This window comes from Spinacia oleracea, chromosome 3, assembly GCF_020520425.1.
Source record: "Spinacia oleracea cultivar Varoflay chromosome 3, BTI_SOV_V1, whole genome shotgun sequence".
NCBI lineage: Eukaryota > Viridiplantae > Streptophyta > Magnoliopsida > Caryophyllales > Amaranthaceae > Spinacia > Spinacia oleracea.
In genome coordinates, this window is record NC_079489.1 from 100,330,381 (window position 1) to 100,353,578 (window position 23,198).

Consider the following 23,198-nt stretch of genomic DNA (forward strand, 5'->3'; position numbering starts at 1 on the left):
AGCTATGTGAAGCGTTTCAACCTAGAGGCCGGACAGATCCCAGATTTTCCTGATGGCGTCTCTTTCGATAATTTTATCTGAGGATTGAAGAAGGGATCCTTTAAGTTTGACCTGGTTAAGAAAAGCGTGAGAACTATGGCCGAGGTTTTGGACGAAGCCGAAGCATTTATCCATGCAACAGAAATATGCAACGCGTCAAAGGAAGGAAGGATTGGAGAAACAACATATTTCTCATGAAAGAAAGACAAAATGGACCGGAAAGCCCCACGAGTAAATGGCATATGGGCCCTCTCAAAAGAACATGATACCAACTCTCCTAGACACAAGAGAGAGAGTCCACAAGAAAGGGAATATTTTGAGTATAACACAGATCTCCTCACGATGCTGAAAGACGTCGGAACCAGGTTTGACCTTGAACGACCTTTCCCCATGAAATCTCCTGCTGAGAGTCGAAACCCAAAGTTGTATTGCCAGTTCCATGAAGACATAGGACAGGAAACAAAGAATCGTAGAACCTTGAAAAGGGCTCTAGACGGCCTGGCCTCCAAAGGACATCTCAAGAACTATTTACAGAAGAATGCTCACGGTTTTGGAAAAAACCAATACAAAAAGAACAAGTCACCTGTCTCACCTGCGGAGGGACAGCACAGCGAAGGGGGGTTTGTAGCCGTCATATCTGGAGGACCAGCTGCTGGAGGACCCACCATGAGGGGGCAGAAAGATTATGCTCGCCGCCTGGGGCAAGTAATGCTGTCAGCAAAGTCACCTTTGGATCCATTCCCACGGAGAGAGATATGTGAGTCGGATGGTGGACGAATAGCCACTCCGCATGATGATCCTCTTGTGGTCGAATTCAAGATATCCAATATGAGGGTAAAGCGTATCCTAATAGATACGGGAAGCTCGTCTGACATAATGAGCCTGGAATGCCTATATCGCCTAGCACATGATCCCAAAACCATGGATAGTATACACTATCCCATCATTGGTTTCGGAGGGAGCATCATACACCCTGTAGACGTCATCACTCTGCCGGTTCGAATTGGGGACAGGAAAAATGGACGGAAGATGGATGTGAATTTCCTGATTGTTAAGGACTTAACAGCATATAATGTCATCCTGGGACGACCCACCTTGAACAAGATTAAAGCCGTAGTTGTCACCCATCTGATACTTTTGAAGTTTGTGTGCGATAATGGGGCGATAGGCACCATACATGGAGACCAACAACAAGCTAGAGACTGTTATCTCACCACCCTCAACCCGTCAGCATGGAAGCAAGATTCTGCCGAAGCTAGAGGCAAAAGAAAGCACGAAGACGAGCTGCCTCCAAGGAGAGTAAACCAGCCAAAACAGAAACTGTCAAGATAGAGGAAAGTGGCTGAAAATAGAATGTCAATAGGATAACTCATGTAACTTAAGCCTACAAACGGCCTAACTATTATACTAGAGCCTACAAAACAGCCTGTAAATGCCCGCCTACGACGCGGTGAGTTTAGTTTGCAACTTAGTAAAATGAATGTTTTCTTATCTGACAAATACAAGTCTCAGTAAAACCCCTTAAAACACTAAGGGGTTGAGAACCCCACAAAAAAAAAAAAAAAACAAATTCCAAACGGTGGCGTCAATATTTACTAAACAAACGATGGCCCTAAAAGTACCATGTACTAACAAAAACGCAAAGTAAGACTCAACAAGAGCAGACATTCAACATGACGCCTCCTCCTTGGAAGGTGTCTAAAAAAGACTAATTGGTTGACGGCCTGAGAAGTGGCCTAGATTAGCGCCTCAAATTAGGCTGATCACCTAAAACACTGAGGTTCTCGTCCATCAAATGGACCTATAAAAAGAATTCCTACCAAATCAGTAACAAACTGAAATGGAATTAAAATAAAACAAGTGCACGAAGGTACAAAATGTTTATACATGCGCTCATGGCACAAACAAACAAAAACAAATAAATGCCAAAAGGCACCAAAGTTATTACAAGCGCCCACGGCGCCATTCAAACCAATTGCATAAAAGGCTACTTAAGGATGAGGGGCGGTGGAACTCCCGTCCTGAACGTCTTGGCCTTCAGGGGAGTTCACTTCTTCTTCCTCCATGTCCTCATCCTCCCCCTCGCTAACAAATTCAGGGGGATCTAGCCCTAGGCGTCTAGACGTTGAGACGGCCATCTGGTAGGAGATACGACGTTTAAACCAGGAAAAGTCCTTCCCATCCATAGACTGATCCCACGCCCTTCGAGCATTCTCCAAAATGGACTCTTCGCCTAACTTGAAAGAGCTCGTCGCCTCTCTGCACACGGCTTCAATCTCGCCCTGTGTAGCCTTAAGCTGACCCTCCAAGGCGTCCACTTTGGAGGAGAAATTGGTCACCCGCTCCGAGACAGAGGAATACTCCTTCCTCAGCACGGCCAACCTCTCCTCATGCTCTAGCACCTTCTTTTCATAATTCTGGGCGTCCTCCTCAGCCTTTTTCATAGCGTCCATCTCGGACTTAATCTTCTTGTCCGCCTCCACGTTGATCAATCTGGCTGTCCTCTCAGCATACTTCACATGATTCTCAATCTGGTCCTTATGCTTGAGCATCTCTGTATGCATATCAAAGCGGTAGTGCGTACTCTCGGCACAGCGGATGAAGAGCTGCCGAGACCAAAATAGAGTAAAAAAAAAAAAGGAGAAAAGAAGACCATAAATAAGTATCTCACATCAGTACGAGGGACTGAATGGACCCAAAGTACCCCAAGTCAATCCCGGGAAGCGACCTCACATACTCCTCAGGAATGGCCGAATAGACGTCCGAAAGGATCTTATCCTTTGCCTCTGAGCTAAAACCGTCTGACGGGGGATGTTCGCCACCTCAGCACGCCGCATGCGTTTGTACATATCAACTAAATCAATGTCAAAGATATTAAATACCATACAATTCCAAGTTGTCATGATAGATTAAAAGTATAGAAACACTAACCACTCGACGGAGCAGGAGGAGGCATGGAGGCGTCACCAGCAGAAGGAACGTCAGTCTCCTTGCCCTTACCCTTGCTCTCCTTGGACGAAGTGGTAGCTCCAGCAGCATCAGCCTGGTCGGCCGCTACTTCGTCAGCAACCGCCTGGGCCGCAAAATCTACTTCGGTGTCCACCTGGGGAGAGACTTCCTTGTGCTCAGGCAGAGGAGCAGATGGTTTTGCCAGCGACGGCTTCGTTGCAGCGTCGGCAGTACCCAGCTTCTTAAAGAAGGGCCGTTTTGGCTTGGGAGCCACCGTCGAAGACGCAGGGCACTTCTTCGTAGCTGACGAAGTGGGCTCCTGAAAAATGCAACAAGTAAAACGACCAAGTCTATATCTGAAAGAAATACAGAAGCATATTAAAGGCAAAAAAAATACATTGGCAATGTCACCAGAGGCACCCTCGTCGGACTTCTTGGAGGAGTCCTTCTTCTTGGCCTCCACGGCTTTGAGAATGTCCTCAGTATACACTTCAGACAACCAAGTGGGTACGTCCACTACGCCCTTGTCCTCGGAGGATAAACGATCCATGGCAGAATCTACAGAACCAAGGGAGTTAGTAGAAGAAAAAGAACAAAGGTGTTGAATGAAAATCTATGGGAAACTACCTCTACTCAAATAGGGACAAAGACCGACGGCCGAAAGGAAATCTATGTTGGTGAACTGGCCCACATGGGGAAGCCAAGTGTTAGGCACCCATGCATGGCTCTTTGAAGACAGCCGATACATCTCGGCCTGAAATAAGGGCTTTATGAGCCCCCAATCCCTTGACGAAAGGCGGGGGAAGTCGTCATCCCAAGATAAATAGCGGGGCCGATGGTTCCACCTAAAAAGACGCCTTGAAAGGGAGAGGTCCTCCATTCGAACAACAGACCACTTCTTCCTCCACCAAACCCAGCTAGAAGTCTTACCCACTACCGTCTTATATCCCCGACGGCTGTAAAGGGTGAACCATCCCTGGGGAGAGCGAGAGGAAGGGGCAATCACTACAAGTCGGAGGAAAGCAGGAAAAGAAGGAGTGATGCCGCTCAAAGCACACTTGGCAATAAACCCAAAAATGTTTACCCAAGAGTTAGGGGTCAGCTGAGCAAGGCCAATATCATATCCTTCCAGGACGTCCATCACAAAGGGATGCAAAGGAAACCTAAGACCCAATCTAAAAGAAGCTGTGTAGACAGCGACCTCTCCTTGAGAGAGTTGGTCCACAGAATTATGGGGTCGAGGGCTCCTAAGACTAAAGCCTGGGGGCAGAAGCAGAAAACGCTCAAAATCATGTCCTTGCTACCTCAGATACCTCAGCCATTTCATGTTGGGAAAGATGTCAGAAGGAAACAAATCGACATCTTCTCTCCCCCGGACCATAGGAGGAAGATTTTTTGCAAACTCCTCGTCAGAAGAACTAGAGGAGTCATCTTCAAAATCCTCGCGCGGAACGAGAGGACGGCAAGCCACGCTTTTCCTTCTCCTAGCAGAATGAGTCGCCCTTACGGCCCCGTCTCCTGAATGACGAGAGGAGCTGACTCCACTCCTATCTCCCTGAGACGGGTTCGAAAAAGGAACCCTAATGTCCCTCTCTCGTGGTGCTGCCCATGCACCTACATTGGTCGTTTGCCTAATTCGAGCCATGTCGTCCTGCATAAGGAACAGGACGTCTGACTTTAACAAAAAGAAAGAAAAGAGTGTCGAAAACCAACAGGACGCCTCCCCAAGATACTATAAACGACAAGAGAAGAAGACCCACAAGCATGCAGAAAAACAAGAGTTTTGATAAAGAACTTACCAAAAATGATCGATCTGATGAGAAGTCTAGGCAAATCGTCAAAAGCCTCAAGAACACTGAACAAGAATCCAAGAACACTCAACGCAAGCACAGGCAGATCTTTGGCAAACCAAATTCGCTTTCTCTCTCTAGAAAAATTGCTCTGAGGTAACAAAAGGAAAATGAGAGAATTTCTGAAGGTTTAAAGGAGAAACCAAGCTCTAAAAAGCCACCACACGTGGCACTCCCTCAGGACAAGCAGCCTACACCACATGAGCGAGGGGCATCCTCCTTGAGGGGTAAATGATGTGGCCTAAAACAAACGGCACCTAGGCTGTACCATGAAGGCCCAAAAACAAGGCCTAAAAGCCCCATCGGAAGATCCTAAGACCCACCTGCTCAGGAGGAGCCCATTTATGAGGCTTTCAAGAAACCCAAACGCTTAAAAGGCCCACCAAGTTCAAATCAAAATCCTAAGCAGGACACGTGTCCTGATCTTACACAAACATCCAATCAATGCAGGACCAATTCCCAAGAAACCCTAGCACTATAAATAGTGCAGATCCCTAGGTTGCCAGAAGTTCGTGCCAGCTCATACTTAATACCTCCGAGGAACGCGTGACACGTCATCACCGTAAAAGATCCCACAACATTTGGCGCCGTCTGTGGGGAGGTATAGTATCATGGCCGAACTGCACTCTGACAGAGAGTATGTTGGTGAGGGAGAAGAGAGACGGCCTCTCGAAAGGAGTCAACGTCATATGGAAGAAGCCAATCGAATCGCAAATGCAGGAAGCACACCACGTCGGGTGCAGGAAGCTGAGGTGGTCGTAGAAGAAGAGCCAATGGTTGAAGCGTCTCCGCCAGGCGGCCATCTAAGCCCCAGCATCCGAGACGCCGTGCTAGATGAGAATTTAGACTTGCCAGTCTCGGTAACTAGGGTCGCTACGCGAAATCTTAGCAGGATTCCAACAGCAAATGAATCAAACCTTTCGACAGCAGATGAGCACCACATTGCAAGATGAAATTCGGAAAAATATGCTAATCTACAGCACTAAGAGGACGACTCCACAGAGACCCCTCAGCCTAGGCGTCAATCGGATAAACAAAATGCCACTTAGATCCAATGTGTGGAGGGCTGGAGAGGGCTCCCGTCCACAAGCTAGCCGGGGAGTCAGCCCTGTGCCTGAACGCTCGGGAATTGGCCGCGACCCCCCAACTTCCTTACTTCGAAGGGACCAGGTCATACGACCACCATCTAGGGGAAACCCACTAGCCGTCTTCCGGCCCGCCTCAAGGCATCAAGAGCATTATGAAGTTGAATCTGAACTATCGGACACTGGGTCCACCCCTGTGATGGAAGATCCACCATTTTACCCCTCTACTCGAGGACAGACTCAGATGACGCCCAACAGGGTAAGCTTGATACCTCCGAGGAACGCGTGACACGTCATCACCGTAAAAGATCCCACAACACACGTGACACTCCCATTGTAACACCCCGACAATTCTCTCTTTTCTAAAATAATATTTTAACATAAAACGTAGAGAATCATCAAGGCATTATCGGCCGTGTGAAAACGTAACGGCTTATTCAGAAATTTGCAGCGGAAAACATAAAACTAACTTTAGGTTTATAAATAATCAATTACAGAATTAATCCCAAAAACCAATCAACGAAAGTAAGGAAATGTAAATAGTACGACAAGTTTAAAGTCCAATTTAACAAACCCAAGTCACTTAGCAAAACAAAATAAATACAAGCTCTCTAATCCCGATCCCAATGATGCATCATCTTTAAACCTGTAGATGGACAATGCTTAATGATCCTTAGAGACTGCTCAGCAAAATGGGTCATCACAGGATCAATAAGGCATAGCCATGATCAACACACACAAACAAAGCACGTATTCAGCAAAGCTGAGTACTACATACTAAAACAATAATAATCCTAATATGATTCTATTAAACGAACAACCATAACATGATACTAATCTCTATTATATAAAGGAACAGCTGAGGGCATAATAGTAAAATAACTTTTCGTGTCCCCCTATGAATTGACGAAATTACCCCCTAATTAAACCCCCCCACCCTTTCACTCTCACACTCTCACTGAGTCTCGCACATACCTCTCTTTCTCTCTCCTAGGTCTTCGGCGTCCCTAACCTCCCTCAACCTCCCTCCCGTTTTCTCTCTCCTTCCTCTTCCTCTTCATCTTCTTCGATCTTCTTCCTCTAATCCTCTTCCACCAAACCCCATCCTCCATTCCAAACCCTAAATATTTCGTGTTTCTTTCACCGCACACGCAGACTCTCTCTCCTCCGCCTCTCGCCTTCGCCACCGCCATCACCATCACCATCACCATCACCATTAACGTCTGATCTTCTGGAGATCCGGGTGAGATAACTCGCCGTTTTTCCGTTCTATTCTCTTCTCAAAGATTCGGTAAATTCGGATTAAAACTTATGTTCTTATTCGTTTGATCTTTGTGTTATTGAGGTTTTTTAATCATCAATTGGTGGAGATGGAGATGGAGGCGGCATCGGTCGGCCCTTTTCACGTTGAATCTCTTCAAAAATCAAAACCCTCATCATCATCTAACCTGTTAATTTCCCAACTTTTTGTTTTCGATTAATTAGGGTTTCAATTTTGCTTTACTTATTTCAATTTCGTGTAATTTTCGATTAACCAGAAGGAGGCGGCATCGGTCGATTAATTAGGGTTTCAAAACCCTCACGTTGATTATTTTTGGGTGAAGTTTTTACTGAGGCAATGGCTTCTTCATCAGGTATGAAATTATGAATATCCTCTTACCATTTTGTTTAATTGCTAATTTGATTGAAAAATACAATCTTTTGTCAATCAATTGAAAAAAAATACATTCTTATTTCTAATTCTTCATGTATTTGGTCAATTTGATTCATTTTCTCATCTGCGTATGTCTTAAAAAAACGCCAATTACTTTGAGTTTATGATTTTTTAGCTGATCACTATGAAATTTGGACATCAGCAGGACTGGAATTCCAATTGCACTCTTTTGGTTTGTGCATTTCGGAATAGGCCAAAGTTCCGGCAAGTTGAAGCAGATGGTGGAACAATTGTTTCAAAGGTTTTCACCTTTATCTTGGTAAAAAATCTTGCTTGCATTGCCTTTTATCATTCATCTTTTTCCTTTGTTTCGTTGCCTTGAATCATTAATGGTCTGGGGTAAGTTTAAGTGTCAATAACTGAAGCAAAGTATGCCTGTTCTTTGAACTATTTCTTTGGGAAAATGATTGCTAATGCTACTCATATCTTTTTGCTTTGGAAAATCTACTAGGTTTCGAGAAAGGAACCAAGTCCGTTATCGCTTTCTACATGACATGAAATTGCTATTGTTATTCATGAACTAGCTCAGGCTCAGTGTTGTAAAACAGACACATATTATTGGCATATTAACATATTTATTGTGGCATATTGACACATATTTATTGGCATATTGACACATATTTATTGGCATATTGATACATATTATTGGCATATTGTTGGTGTTCTGACTGAGGCAGGGCTATAGACTACAACTACTCCGTATACGGGGAAACCATTATCGCTTTCAAATGGACATGAGATCAAATTGTTGAACCAAAATTTTGAACTAAATTGTTGGGGTTATAAGGGTAGGAAGAATGTTAAGGTCATGAGAGATTAATCTATCTCTAAGAGTTGAATTACTGGTGTCATTTTAGTTTGCTACAAATGTGACATTCATTAATATTTGCTCTTAATAAACTAAATTACTCTTTTTTCTTAGGTTTGATAAGGGATTTTGAGTGTTAAAGTGTTTATGTGGATTATTTTTGTTACTATGAGGTTGAGAATTGCTATGACAAAATGTTGATACGATAGTAACTCCTTCTGTTGGACAATCACTCTGATAATCAGTCTTGGTTTATTGCCAATCCTTTTGAATATCTTTGTCTGATGAATGATTATCTGATGTGATGATGAATGCTTTTGGTAATTTGGTAATCACGCTTTTCGTGTCCCCCACGTAAACGACAAAAATACCCTTCCCCTTTAACTTTCAAACCCAATAGCGTAAAACACAAAGTTCACTCTACGCCGCTTCACTCTCATATTTTCTCTCTCCTCCCTTCACTCAAAGAGTCAAAGATCTCAAATCTTTAGTTCTCTCTCATCTTCGATTTATTTTTTAATTCCTTTTATTTTTTTTATTTTTTTTGCATCAATTTTGTTGTTTTTTTGGATTTGGTTCTGTTTGTGCGACTCCGATTTTACAAACTAAGGATTTAATTGTTGTTTTGTTTTCGTTTTTGCATTTTCATTACTAACTGAAAACATATTTATAACGAGGTTTTACTTTTGATTAGGTTTTAGAAATCTGATTTGCAGCCTTCAAATCATCAAAACAAGTAAGATGTGGGTGTTTCATCTACGCAACGATGTGAAACAGAGGATCAGGTTATCGATCGATTAGGGTTTGAGGGTTTGATGGATTTTGTCAAGGTTTTGGAGGGAAAGATTAATTTGGTGGATCAGAGAATTAATCAGATGCGATTAAATTGTAATAATAATAACAATTCTCTTGGTTTTAGTCATAAGATTATGTTGGATTGTTTTAAGGGTCCTGATCCTGATATGGGTTTTGTTGGTTGGAAGGAGTAATCAGGTGTGGTTGGATTCACCATATGATTGTCATTATCAATCTAACAGTATGATTAACGATATTACGGGTTTAAATGGTGTTGAGGCTCAAATTTTTGCGAGAAAGATGGATTTGATTGATGAAAGGAATAATTAGATGGATTTGATTGATGGTTTTCTAAAGGTAAAGTTTCAATATTTTTATTGATTATTGTTATCTTTATTTTAAGGTTGTTTTTGTTACCAAAGATTTGGACTTTAGGATATGTAGCTAAGACATTGATACATGTTTAAATCTACAGTTTGGTCCAAATTACCAGAGGCCGTAGCATATTTTTAAATGATAAACAGTAAAGTCTAATACACTGCGGGTACAAATGATTAAATCTACAGTTTAATTGCTATTTTGGATCATTGTTTATGTGGTATTTCTTATTGTAGATTTAAACAATAACTACAGTTTGGGGAAAATTAAATCATTGTGAATGCGCATATAACAATTAAAAATACATCTCACGTCTTTTCCAAATTAGACCTATGATTTGTAATCAGTATCTTTGTGAATGCATAAAAACATGTTTAACTTAAATTTTAGGTCTGATAACAGATTTATCGATGGTAATAAACCTTTTGGGTTCCATGCGGTTGTGTTGAGTTGTTGCTTAGGTATGAGATGGAAATTATAGAAAGAGAGCAGTAGTGATTGGGAGGAGCAATATTGTGGGACTACCTGCATCCTTACTTTTGATTGCTAATTTTTATATACTTCGTGTAATTTACTAATGTTTGATTGAGTAAGAATTTGGGCAATTTGTTCTTTTAATTCTAGAGCTTGAGGAAACGTAGGTGGTGGTGGTGGTTTTGTTCATGAGAAGACAGTGTATTAGGCTAGGTTTGAGTAATGCAATTTTAACATGGTTAAGCTCACTGGTTCAATTGATTATTTGTTGTTTTAGTGCTAGAGTTGGTCTTCTAATATTTCGTGATGTCATCTTTTGTTTTAATTAAACTTAAACCATTCATGTTTTATCATATCGATTCTGAATTCTGAAATATGTATTAAGTAGTAACAATCTATTGATATCCCTTTGGTTGATATCTTCCTGTGAATCAAGTATTATTTTTATACTCAATTTCTTTTTTTTTTCCTTCTATTGAACGACGTTCTTTTTTCTTTTTCTATTGCAGTGGACCTCATAATCCTAGCATTATTGTAGCTGCGACACTGTCGAAAATGAACAGAATGAGAGATGTCAAAATGTCGAGTGACAAGTCGAAGCTAAAGAGACAGAATAGTCGTTGTACTCGCAATCAAGTCTTATTTTTATACTCAATTTCTATTTTTACTCACAATCAAGTCTCATAATCGTAGCATTTTGTTTTCTGTAGTATTTTTTTGTACTCTCAATCAATTTAAGAGGTTTGTGACAATATATCCATCGCGTGTATAATCTCGCACGCATCGCGTGCATATAAGACTAGTAAAACATAAGCAAGGAAACCAAAACATATTGACTTGAAGACTATATTTGACTGAACTAAAACCTTGTATCATTAACATTATCTTAATTGAAATAGTCAATGGACTGAGTTGTCTACTAGAAGCCTTCACTAAAGAAGACGAGGTACGGGCGCGACTCTGTAACACCAATGACCTGCGATATCGAGGAACTTTTGACTGAAATAGAACCGGTGATCAATCCGGCCCCAGAAAAAGCCATAGGCGACCTATGACCCCAACTCTTGATTGTCCGTCACTTCACACGTGCACAGTCTAAAGCTATTGCTACTCAGTTTCACTTTACATAATTTACAGATTAATACTTTGTTATGACTCAACAATCACATAAGTCATACAATAAACAATTAATCACAACTGTTTTTATCCTGGAATTAAGTAAGTGATCACCAAGGGTATAAATCAAGAACTCATTCCAATTAACTCAACCTTTCCTTTAACAATGATTAACCCCTTGATATGGGTATAAAGTTTCAACTTACTAAACAAGGTCCTCGGCTCTCATAAAGTAGTGAAAAGCTAAAAGGGAACAACGATCAATCGATCTAAACCAATATATATAAAATAATCTAGTGTTCCCAACCAACATGTTTGCATCAATCGTCCATACCAACATGTTGTAATTCTCATAACGAAATATATGTTCAACATGTTCATCCAACAATATTAAACATGTAAATTTCAACATAACCAAGTTTATAAATACATTTCAACATGGTTTCAACAATAACACACATCCACAAACACAGAGGTATGTACGTACCTTGTGTAAACAAATTGATAGGCCACTTGTAGACACCTAATTTGTGTCTTCCCTTTGGGATGATGACGATACCATTATCCTTGTTAGGCGATTGGAGTAACTTCAGGCGAAAATCCCAATTGCTATGAACATCTCTAAAATTCAAGGTCCAAAATCCAATCCCCGAGGCCGTTCCCCTCCCGGAACTCGGTACAAAATTCAACTTCCAAAATCCAATTTCAAAATCCAAGTACAATCTTAATTAGTAGACCATCCCATTGGTTTTACTAGGCCTTTTCCACTCAAAATCATATAAGGCAAGTCAAATCCGGGCGCCGACCCACAAAACCGAGCATGCCGGGCCCCGTCCCGTAAAACCGGAATTCAAAAACCCGAGAAAGGCTTGTTTATAGACGCAAATTCAAGTCTTAACCTTCAAGAAAACACTACACTCCAAACATCGTACTATTCGTACGAAGGTACACCCATACAAGCCACGTCAGCAGCGCACAGCGCTGGCCTGGCGCCAGGCGCTGGCATGTGCTGGCGTTTTGCACCATTCCCTCCTATAAATACCCCTCATTTCCATCGAAAAAAGGGGGAGCACAACACATACAACGTCGTAATTTCGACATTACTCCTCACAATACAAACTCCAAAACTCCTCAAAAACACATACAAAATTCCTAAATTCAAAAGCAATTGGGAGCTCGTGCCTAAGCCTAACTAGGTAAATCCGAATCCCATTTCAATCAATCATGCTATTTTGATTTCAAATGATTAGCAAGTTGGTGTTTTTTTCCATAAAAAAACACCACTTGCAACAATCATACATGCTTTTTCAAAAATACAAACTTTTTCAAAATACAAAATACAAACTTTCAAGATTCAAGGTTGTTCAAAGTTGCTTATATTCATCTCTTTGAACTAGAATCGCCTTCAAGTGTGGAGTAATCAAAGATGACACCTTTTAGCATTTAAAGGTTTAGTCTTTTGAGATTCAAGACTCCATTTTTCAATATACAAGTTCAAGTTTTCAAATTTCAAGATCCCACCATGTTTAGGGTTGTTCATAACTACCTCTCTAAGCTAGGATCATTTCAAGTTCAAATTTCAATCATTTCAAGTTCAAACATTTCAATATTCAAGCTTTCAATTTCAAGTTTAATATACAAAATCTAGGATATTTGGGTTGAGCAACCTCTCCCAAGTTGAGATTTTTGGCTTTGAATTCGTGTCGGGCGCACTTATTTTTAAGGAGCCGCTTGGCGTTCGAATCTCATGTGCCCAAGTACAAATTTCAATTATGCACCTTTCAATATCGCAATTTCAATATCGCACCTTTCAATATCGCACTTTCAATATCGCACTTTCAATATCGCACTTTCAATATCGCACTTTCAATACCGCAATTTCAATATCGCAATTTCAATTTCGCACTTTCAATTCCGCACTTTTACTTGCCTAGTCCATTTCTAGACAATGTGGACCTACTCCCTAGTCCTTTTCTAGGGGGTCTTGTATTTACTAATTTCGCACTTTATTTAGTATTGTGATGTTGCTTTATGTCCTTTATCGCTTTCATCACCAACATGCTAAATACAACAAAATACAAAGGTTACATCACGCTTAACGAAGATATTTTTGGACAAACCGGCCATAGGTTCCTTAAATCAATCTTTAAAGCAAAGTGACCACCGTACAATTAGAAATTCTATTTTGCTCTAAATTTCAAACCCACATAGTCTAATCTTAGGGTTTATTTTCGAAATAATGTTGTGCCAACGTACTTGAATATTTCTAAAGCTCGCCGAATAAGCATTTTCGTTCCCGAGCCCGGATTTCACCCATCCGTTTCAAGGATTCAAGGCCTTATCCAAAAATAGAGTCATTTTGCGGTCTTCCCAAACGGGACCTAAAATAAAGTTTGGTGGCGACTCCTTCAAGGTGCAAAAACAATTCAACGATTCTCTAAACGAACCGCCGCGTGCCAACCCCCCTTGTAGGAAACGGGAAAAAAAACCCCCTACAATTCTGGCGACTCCGCTGGGGACTTTTCTAATTTCAATTTCGAAAATGAGAGCAGATTTCAAGAAACAAGCCACTGATCTGCCGAGGTACTGGATACCAGCATTGGCGCCAGGCGCAGCCCCTGCGCCCAACGCTACTGCCTGCATCCAGGACAGTGGCTCACAGTGGCTTGTCGCCCACTTTTGCTCAACTTTTCGTGTTGGGAGTTAGTCTGTTTTTGCATCTGGAAGGACGCTCCCAAGCCTCGTGAACGAGTGCCGAAAAACGGGCTTTACAAATACAAATTCAAGTACGATTTCAATTTCAATTTCTAGGCATTTCATGCATATTTCGAAAACCATATTGTGCAAAATGAATTTCTACCTTTGCCCAAACGGATGTGTTATACATTTGGGCTAGCCCCGGGGGCAACGAAATGGTGACTCTCCATAAGGTTCCCGACCAAAGTGTGTGACCATTTCCGCGCCTACCAAAACTTGGCATTTGCTTGACATTCCCGATGTCAAGTATGGAGGCCGTCTGCCGACACACACTTCCCTTAGGAGGAATGTGAATGCTTGTCGCCGGATCCGTCTCTTAGCCGAGTACCTTTTTGACACCCAAAGTCGACCACTTGCATCATACAAAAACTTTGACCGACCTTAGGTTGAGAACTTTGCATGTCGCATTCATATTCATGATTAGTGTGACAACGTGCTACTTGTGTATTGTGTGGGCGTCTTTGCACGCGTGAATGGCTAACCTCGAGTTCTAGCTTGCCAAAACCAATTAGCCTCCAACTAGGAAACCAAACCCCTAGGAGCATCATTCAAACCTCATGCATCTAAATCGCCAATTTTAGGGTCATTAGGAGTGTCACTCCATTTGATTCAAAACCCTTAAACACGCCTCACGCACAAATGCCAAATTCAAGATCAATCCAACGGCGTCATAATGCCGGATTTTCAAGTCCAAGCTACAAAATCAAAATCAATCCAACGGCGTCATAATTCCGGATTTTCGAGTCCAAATTCCAAGCTACAAATTCAAAATCAATCCAACGGCGTCATAATGCCGGATTTTCGAGTCAAAATTCCAAGTTCCAAGTTCAAAATGCAATCCAATGGCGTCATAATGCCGGATTTTCTATTTTCAAAACCTCAAGTTTCTAAGTCAAGTCCAAATCCAACGGCGTCATAATGCCGGATTTCTAGTCCAAATTCCGAGTTTCAAGTTCAATCCAAATTTTCTAGTCCAAATCCAACGGCGCCATAATGCCGGATTTTCTAGTTCAAATTTCGAGTTTCAAGTTAAGACTCAATCCAACGGCTTCATAATGCCGGGTCTTCAATTCCAAATTTCAAGCTTCCCGTTCAAAGCCCAATTTCCTAGTCCAAAAGCTCAATTGTCAAGTCCAAATCCAACGGCTTCATAATGCCGGATTTTCTAGTTCAAGTTTCGAGTTTCAAAGTTTCAATTCAAAACCCAAATCCAACGGCTTCATATTGCCGGATTCTCTAGCCAAATTTCAAGATCAAATGCAACGGCGTCATGCCGGATTCCCTATTTCAAACGTTCAAGTCTTCAAACCTCAAACTCAAGTTGCTAACTCCAATCTCAAAACCTCAAGTTCAAATATCCAAACTCATTGCCGGCACAGTGCCGAATTTTCAACTCAAACCTCAAGTTCTATGTTCAACCTTTCGAACCTCAAGTCCTATACTTCAAAATTCCAAGTCCATGGCGGCATAAGGCCGGACTTTCAAATTTCCAAATTCAATCCCTCAACTCCATGGCGGCATAATGCCGGAGTTTTCAAAAAACAAAGCCTCATGTTCTACATACGAAGTGCGTCTTTTCCATTTCAAAATTCAAACTTCAAGTCAAATTCAAACTTCAAGCTCATCTTCAAGTTACAAAAAATCCTCGCCTTCCCAATACAAAAGTCAAAATACTTCCAACGGGTTGAAAATCCCCAGAAATAATACAAGTCCAATTATTCAATCGGGTTGAAAATCCCCATAAATAATACAAGTCTAATTGTTCAATCGGGTTGAAAATCCCCAGAAATAATACAAGTCCAATTGTTCAATCGGGTTGAAAATCCCCAGAAATAATACAAGTTCAAGATTCCATCTACGGGTTGAAAATCCCTTAAAATAATACAAATTCCAATGGGTTGAAATTCCCTTCAAATACTCCAATTCCAATGGGTTGAGATTCCCCTAAAATATTGACGGGTTGAAAATCCCCTGAAATAATACAAATTCCAATGGGTTGAAATTCCCTTCAAATACTCCAATTCCAATGGGTTGAGATTTCCCTAAAATATTGACGGGTTGAAAATCCCCTAAAATAATACAATTCCAATTGTTCAATTGGGTTGAAATTCCCTTCAAATATTCCAAGTCCAATGGGTTGAAACTCCCCTAAAATATTGACGGGTTGAAATTCCCTTTAAATAATACAAAATCAATCCCTTTCAATTGGGTTGAAATTCCCTTCAAATATTCCAAGTCCAATGGGTTGAAATTCCCCTAAAATATTGACGGGTTAAAATTCCCTTTTAAATAATACAAAACCAGTTCTCTTTCAATCGGGTTGAAATTCCCTTCAAATATTCCAAGTCCAATGGGTCGAAATTCCCTTGAAAATTCAATTTCCTAGTACAAGTCCAATTTTCAAATCCTAGAGCGGGTTGAAATCCCCTTCAAATAAGTCCAATTTCCATTAGCTCGAAATATTCCTTTTCGATTTCCTAAATTCTAGTACAAAAAAGAGTCAACTTTCACAAAAGAATGAAGGCTCCTCTCAAACATTTCCAACGGGTTGCAAATCCTGAATACAAGTACAAAATCCAAATCCCGAATCTTCGGAGTGGCACTTAGAGTCAAGTCTAGGTCTCATTCATTGCATGCATATCATATCATGTGTCGGGAAGTCCGAGTTCTAAAATTGTCTGGTGTGTCCTAACTAGGAGTCCGAAGATCCTGTGGGTTCGCCGAAGAGGGGAGAGGTTGAAAAGAACTCCAGCAGCCCTAGCCTCCCGCATAGCCGGTGTCGAGCAAGCAGCCAGATCATCTCCTACAAATCAGACTCCCAACCCCACTCAAGGAACAGCCCAAATGTCTGCCTATGATCAACTCGCTCAACTCCTAGCGGCTTTCGCCAGCCTCAGTGCCAATGTGGAGAGCATAAGCAACCGATTGGGTGTCGTGGAACAGGGTGCGCCCACTGATGACTTAACCAAGAAGATCGAGAGTCTTGTCAGTAAGGTTACCAATCAAGAGAACTACTTTGACACCTCAGTGGAGGACAACCTCAAGGGGAAGGCTAATCTACCAGACAAATTCTCCGCCAATGACATTACAAAGTTCAAATCAACTGACAATCCCAAGTACCATCTCAAGTGATAGGTTATGATTCATATGACAAAACATAAATCATGCGGATAAACCATAAAGCCAGAAAAGCATATTATTTACACATAATCATTTAGCATAGTTTAGATGCATACACTTTGTTGCGTGCCCACCCTAGCTGCGCCCGAACCGAATAAGAACAAGTCTTTAGGACTCCAAGTGTCGTCCCTCCGTAGATAGTCCACAGCACGTCCGGATCCGCCTTAAGCTTGACCAACTAGAATCGCCCTTAAGGTAGTATGGATTTTCGGCTGGTTAGGGGCAAGAGAGTGGCTGATTTTTTCTTCAAAATCTTACCTTTAGAATACTTCAATTGTGTCTATAAATTATGACCCTAGGCACCTATTTATAGAGGTATAGAAAAGCAACTGGAATCCTATTAGGATACGAATTAATTAAACTAGAATCCTAGTAGAACTCTGATTAATTAATTAATTTATCCTTTTAGGATTAGGAATTTAATCATATATCGAAACCTAATAGTTTTAGGATTCGTATAGCACACAAACACACACACACACGCACAACAGCCCGCGAGGGGCGCCATGCGCGCGCGCGCAGCCCATGCCACGAGGCCCACACGCTGCAACAGCCTTGGCGCGCGCTGGGCCTGCCTTGCGGTGGGCCTGGCGCAGCCTTGGCTGGTGCATTTGTGGCGCGCTGGCTTGCTGGGCGATGGCCTGCCTTCGTGCTGGGCCTTCGTCCGGCAGGCCTCGTCCAATGCTAATTCGTACAATACGCTTCCGATTAATTTCACGATTCCGGAATTCATTTCCGATACGAACAATATTTAATATTTCCGATTCCAGAATTAATTTCCGTTTCGAACAAATATTTAATATTTCCGTTTCCGGAATTATTTTCCGATTCCGATAATATTTCCGATTCAGACAATATTTCCGTTTCCGGCAATATTTCCGATTCCGGCAATATTTCCATTTCCATCAATATTTTCCGATACGTACCATGTTTCCGTTTCAGGCAACATCTACGACTTGGATAATATTTATATTTCCGATACGATCCATATTTCCGTTTCCGACAATATCATCGTTTCCGGAGTATTCATTTCTTGCTTGTGACGATCTCTGCTCCCACTGAAACCAAGATCCGTCGATTCCGAATATCCATAGATAGAGTATTTTATGCCATTAAATAATTGATCCGTTTACGTACTATTTGTGTGACCCTACGGGTTCAGTCAAGAGTAAGCTGTGGATTAATGTCATTAATTCCACTTGAACTGAAGCGGCCTCTAGCTAGGAATTCAGCTCACTTGATCTCACTGAATTATTAACTTGTTAATTAATACTGAACCGCATTTATTAGACTTAATAATATATGCATACTTGGACCAAGGGCACTATTTCCTTCAGTCTCCCACTTGTCCTTAGTTGCTCGATGCTTGCTCTTGAACATAAGGTAAGAGTTGTCATCCTTATTATGTCCAGAGGTGTTTCTCGGTTTCAAAGTTCAACTGACCAAGGGCATTACCTAATTCCTTTGTCGCTCGATGCTTGCTCTTGAACATAAGGTAAGAGTTGTCATCCTTATTATGTCCAGAGGTGTTTCTCGGTTTCAGAGTTCAACTGATCAAATAAACAGATAATCATAACCTATGATTCACCCGAGCACGGCCATGCATTTTACAGTTTCTAGCTCTCCGAGTGGCCTTGTACAACTTTTAAGCATCTCATCCCGATTTATGGGAGGACAATCCCAATCTTGTGATCTTGAGATTAGACTTCGTTTGATAGGTGATTACCTGAGCGTTGCCTTTATAGGCTCCTTTTACGGTGCGACGGTTGGTCAAAGTCAAAGCAACCAGTTCTCAAACAAGTAATCTCAAATCACTCAGGTATTGAGGATTTAGTGTCTAATAATTTTAATGAAATTTACTTATGACAGATTTTCATCTCTTACAGTAAAATTTCATAGGTATGTCCGATACTAGTCTTCCCAAAGTAAGTATCTATGCAAATGATAATGACATTGCCATCTCCACATAGTTCAATAAACAGAACTACTAGTCATCTTGCATTCTAGTTGTCTAACGTTTTCTATGCTTCCAATTTTATAGAAAACTCCGACCAGGGACCATTTTCAACTTTTGACATTCAAGTTCACTTGATAGACATTTCTTAGTCACAGGACTGGTCCTGACAGTCTATCTTGAATATATCGTCAAATTGAATGGACTCATCATTTAATAAACCACAAATTAAATGGAAAATGAATTCTATTCATTTATTGTGAATGATTAACCAATAATGTTTTACAAAGAATTAAACTCTAAAACTTTAAAACATTAAACAAGGACATCAAAGTCATTCTCCAATATGCTTAATTCCCATAGCTCCAGTGTGCGAGTTGTGCTTCGCCTGCGGCAGAGGTTTAGTCAATGGATCTGATATGTTGTCATCAGTTCCTATCTTGCTTATCTCGACTTCTTTTCTTTCAACGAACTCTCGTAGAAGGTGAAATCTACGAAGTACATGCTTGACTCTTTGGTGGTGTCTAGGCTCCTTTGCCTGTGCAATAGCTCCGTTATTATCACAATACAGGGCTATTGGTACTTTAATGGAGGGGACTACACCAAGTTCACCTATGAACTTCCTTAGCCATATAGCTTCCTTTGCTGCTTCATGTGCAGCAATGTACTCCGCTTCAGTTGTAGAATCCGCAATGGTGCTTTGCTTAGCACTTTTCCAGCTTACTGCACCTCCGTTGAGGCAGAAGACAAACCCAGACTGTGATCTGAAATCATCTTTGTCGGTTTGGAAACTTGCGTCCGTATAGCCTTTAACAATTAATTCATCAACTCCACCATAGACCAGGAAGTCATCTTTGTGCCTTTTCATGTACTTCAGAATATTCTTGGCAGTAGTCCAATGTGCGTCTCCTCGGTCTGACTGGTATCTGCTCGTAGCTCTAAGTGCGTACGCAACATCCGGGCGTGTACATATCATAGCATACATTATTGAACCAATCAATGATGCATATGGAGTCCCATTCATTCGTCTACGCTCATCAAGTGTTTTTGGTCACTGAGTCTTGCTTAGAGTCATTCCATGAGACATGGGTAGGTAGCCTTGCTTGGAGTCTGCCATCTTGAACCTATCAAGCACCTTATTGATATAAGTGCTTTGACTAAGTCCAATCATCCTTTTATATCTATCTCTGTAAATCTTGATGCCCAATATGTATTGTGCTTCTCCTAGATCCTTCATCGAAAAACATTTCCGAAGCCAAATCTTGACAGAGTTCAACATAGGAATGTCATTTCCGATAAGTAATATGTCATCGACATATAATACTAGGAAAGCAATTTTGCTCCCACTGACCTTCTTGTATACACAAGATTCGTCTGCGTTCTTGATGAAACCAAAGTCACTGACTGCTTCATCAAAACGTATATTCCAGCTCCTTGATGCCTGCTTCAATCCATAGATTGATTTCTTTAGTTTGCATACCTTTTTAGCATTCTTTGGATCCTCAAAACCCTCAGGCTGTGTCATAAACACAGTTTCTGTTAAAACGCCATTTAAGAAAGCGGTTTTGACATCCATCTGCCATATTTCGTAATTGTAATATGCAGCGATTGCTAACATTATCCGAATAGACTTTAGCATTACAACTGGTGAAAAGGTTTCATCGTAATCCACACCGTGGACTTGCCTGTAACCTTTTGCAACCAATCTAGCTTTGAAAACTTCAAGTTTCCCATCCTTTTCCTTTTTCAGTTTGAAAACCCATTTGCTTCCAATGGCTTGGTAGCCATCTGGCAAATCTACCAAATCCCATACTTGGTTTTCTAACATGGAGTCTAATTCAGATTGCATGGCTTCTTGCCATTGCTTGGAGCTAGGGCTCGTCATAGCTTGTTTGTAAGTCGCAGGTTCATCATTTTCAAGTAATAGAACATCATAGCTCTCATTCGTCAAAATACCTAAGTACCTTTCCGATTGAGATCTATATCTCTGCGATCTATTCGGGGTTATATCTCTGGATTGACCATGATTCTCACCAGATACTTCTAAAGATCTCTGAGTTTCATCCTGATTTTCATCTTGAGCATTCTCTTGAGTTTGTTGTTCGACTCGAATTTCTTCGAGGCCTACTTTTCTCCCCACTTGTCATTTTGGAAATGTGATTCTTCTCCAAAAAGACACCATCTCGAGCAACAAATACCTTGTTCTCAGATGTATTTTAAAAGTAATACCCCTTTGTTTCCTTTGGATAGCCCACAAGGATACATTTGTCAGATTTCGGATGAAGTTTGTCTGAAATTAATCGTTTGACGTATACTTCACATCCCCAAATCTTAAGAAAAGACACTTTTGGAGGGTTTCCAAACCATAACTCACATGGAGTCTTTTCGACAGCTTTAGACGGAGCTCCATTTATAGTGAGTGCAGCTGTATTTGGTGCATGTCCCCAAAATTCTAATGGAAGTTCGGCCTGACCCTTCATTGACCTAACCATGTCTAGCAAGGTTCTGTTCCTCCGTTCCGACACACCGTTCCATTGTGGTGTTCCAGGAGGAGTCAATTCTGATAGAATTCAACATTCTTTCAGGTGGTCATCAAATTCATAGCTCAGATATTCACCGCCTCCATCAGACCGCGGTGCCTTAATCTTCTTGCCTAATTGATTCTCTACTTCACTCTGAAATTCCTTGAATTTGTCAAAGGATTCAGACTTATGCTTCATTAGGTAGACATAACCATATCTACTGAAGTCATCAGTGAAAGTGATAAAGTAGCTGAAACCACCACTAGCATTTGTACTCATTGGTCCACATACATCTGTATGGATTAAACCCAATAGTTCAGTTGCTCTTTCTCCAACTTTAGAGAAAGGTTGCTTTGTCATTTTGCCAAGTAAACATGATTCGCACTTACCATAATCCTCTAAGTAAAATGGTTCTAGAATTCCTTCCTTTTGAAGTCTTTTCATGCGTTTCAAGTTAATATGACCTAATCAACAATGCCACAGATAGGTGAGATCTGAATCATCCTTTTTGGCCTTTTTGGTATTTATCTTATAAACTTGTTTGTCGTGATCTAATAAATATAGTCCATTGACTAATCTAGCAGATCCATAAAGCATCTCTTTAAAATAAAACGAACAACTATTGTCTTTTATTAAAAAGGAAAATCCCTTAGCATCTAAGCAAGAAACTGAAATGATGTTTTTAGTAAGACTTGGAACATGGAAACACTCTTCCAGTTCCAAAACTAGCCCTGAGGGCAATGACAAATAATAAGTTCCTACAACTAATGCAGCAATCCGTGCTCCATTTCCCACTCGTAGGTCGACTTCACCCTTGCTTAACTTTCTACTTCTTCTTAGTCCTTGTGAATTGGAACATAAGTGTGAGCCACAACCTGTATCTAATACCCAAGAAGTTGAATTAGCAAGTATACAGTCTATAACGAAAATACCTGAAGATGGAACGACTGTTCCGTTCTTCTGATCTTCCTTTAGCTTCAAGCAATCTCTCTTCCAATGCCCCTTCTTCTTGCAGTAGAAGCATTCGGATTCAGAAATGGGTTGACTAACCTTCCTCTTTTCAGATTTGGCGCCAGTTGGTTGCTTAGTTTGGCTGGCCTTGTTGCCACCTTTCTTAGCATTCCTCTTCTTTCTAGATTTCTTGAACTTGCCCCCACGCACCATAAACACATCTTGCTTATCACTTTTGAGCGTCTTTTCAGGGGTCTTCAGCATACCGTGAAGCTCAGTGAGCGTTTTGTCCAGACTATTCATACTGTAGTTCAGTTTGAACTGATCATACCCGCTATGAAGAGAATGGAGGATGGTGTCTACAGCCATTTCCTGAGAGAATTTCTGATCCAGCCGACTCATATTCTCAATGAGTCCAATCATTTTGAGAACATGTGGACTTACGGGCTCGCCTTTCTTAAGCTTGGTCTCAAGAATTTGCCCATGAGTCTCGAATCTTTCGACTCGAGCCAGATCTTGGAACATGTTCTTCAATTCACTGATGATTGTGAAAGCATCTGAGTTGATGAACGTTTTCTGCAGATCTGCACTCATGGTGGCGAGCATTAGACATTTCACATCCTTGT

General features: G+C 41.1%; 1 protein-coding gene across 1 annotated transcript; it reads left to right on the plus strand.

The window, feature by feature from the left end:
* The first annotated feature begins 249 nt into the window (after positions 1–249).
* Positions 250–1,371, plus strand: LOC130469917 (uncharacterized). The gene is made up of 2 exons (XM_056839445.1): positions 250–586; positions 689–1,371. The coding sequence occupies exons 1-2, from the start codon at positions 250–252 to the stop codon at positions 1,369–1,371; spliced, it is 1,020 nt and encodes a 339-aa protein (XP_056695423.1).
* Positions 1,372–23,198: the final 21,827 nt, after the last annotated feature.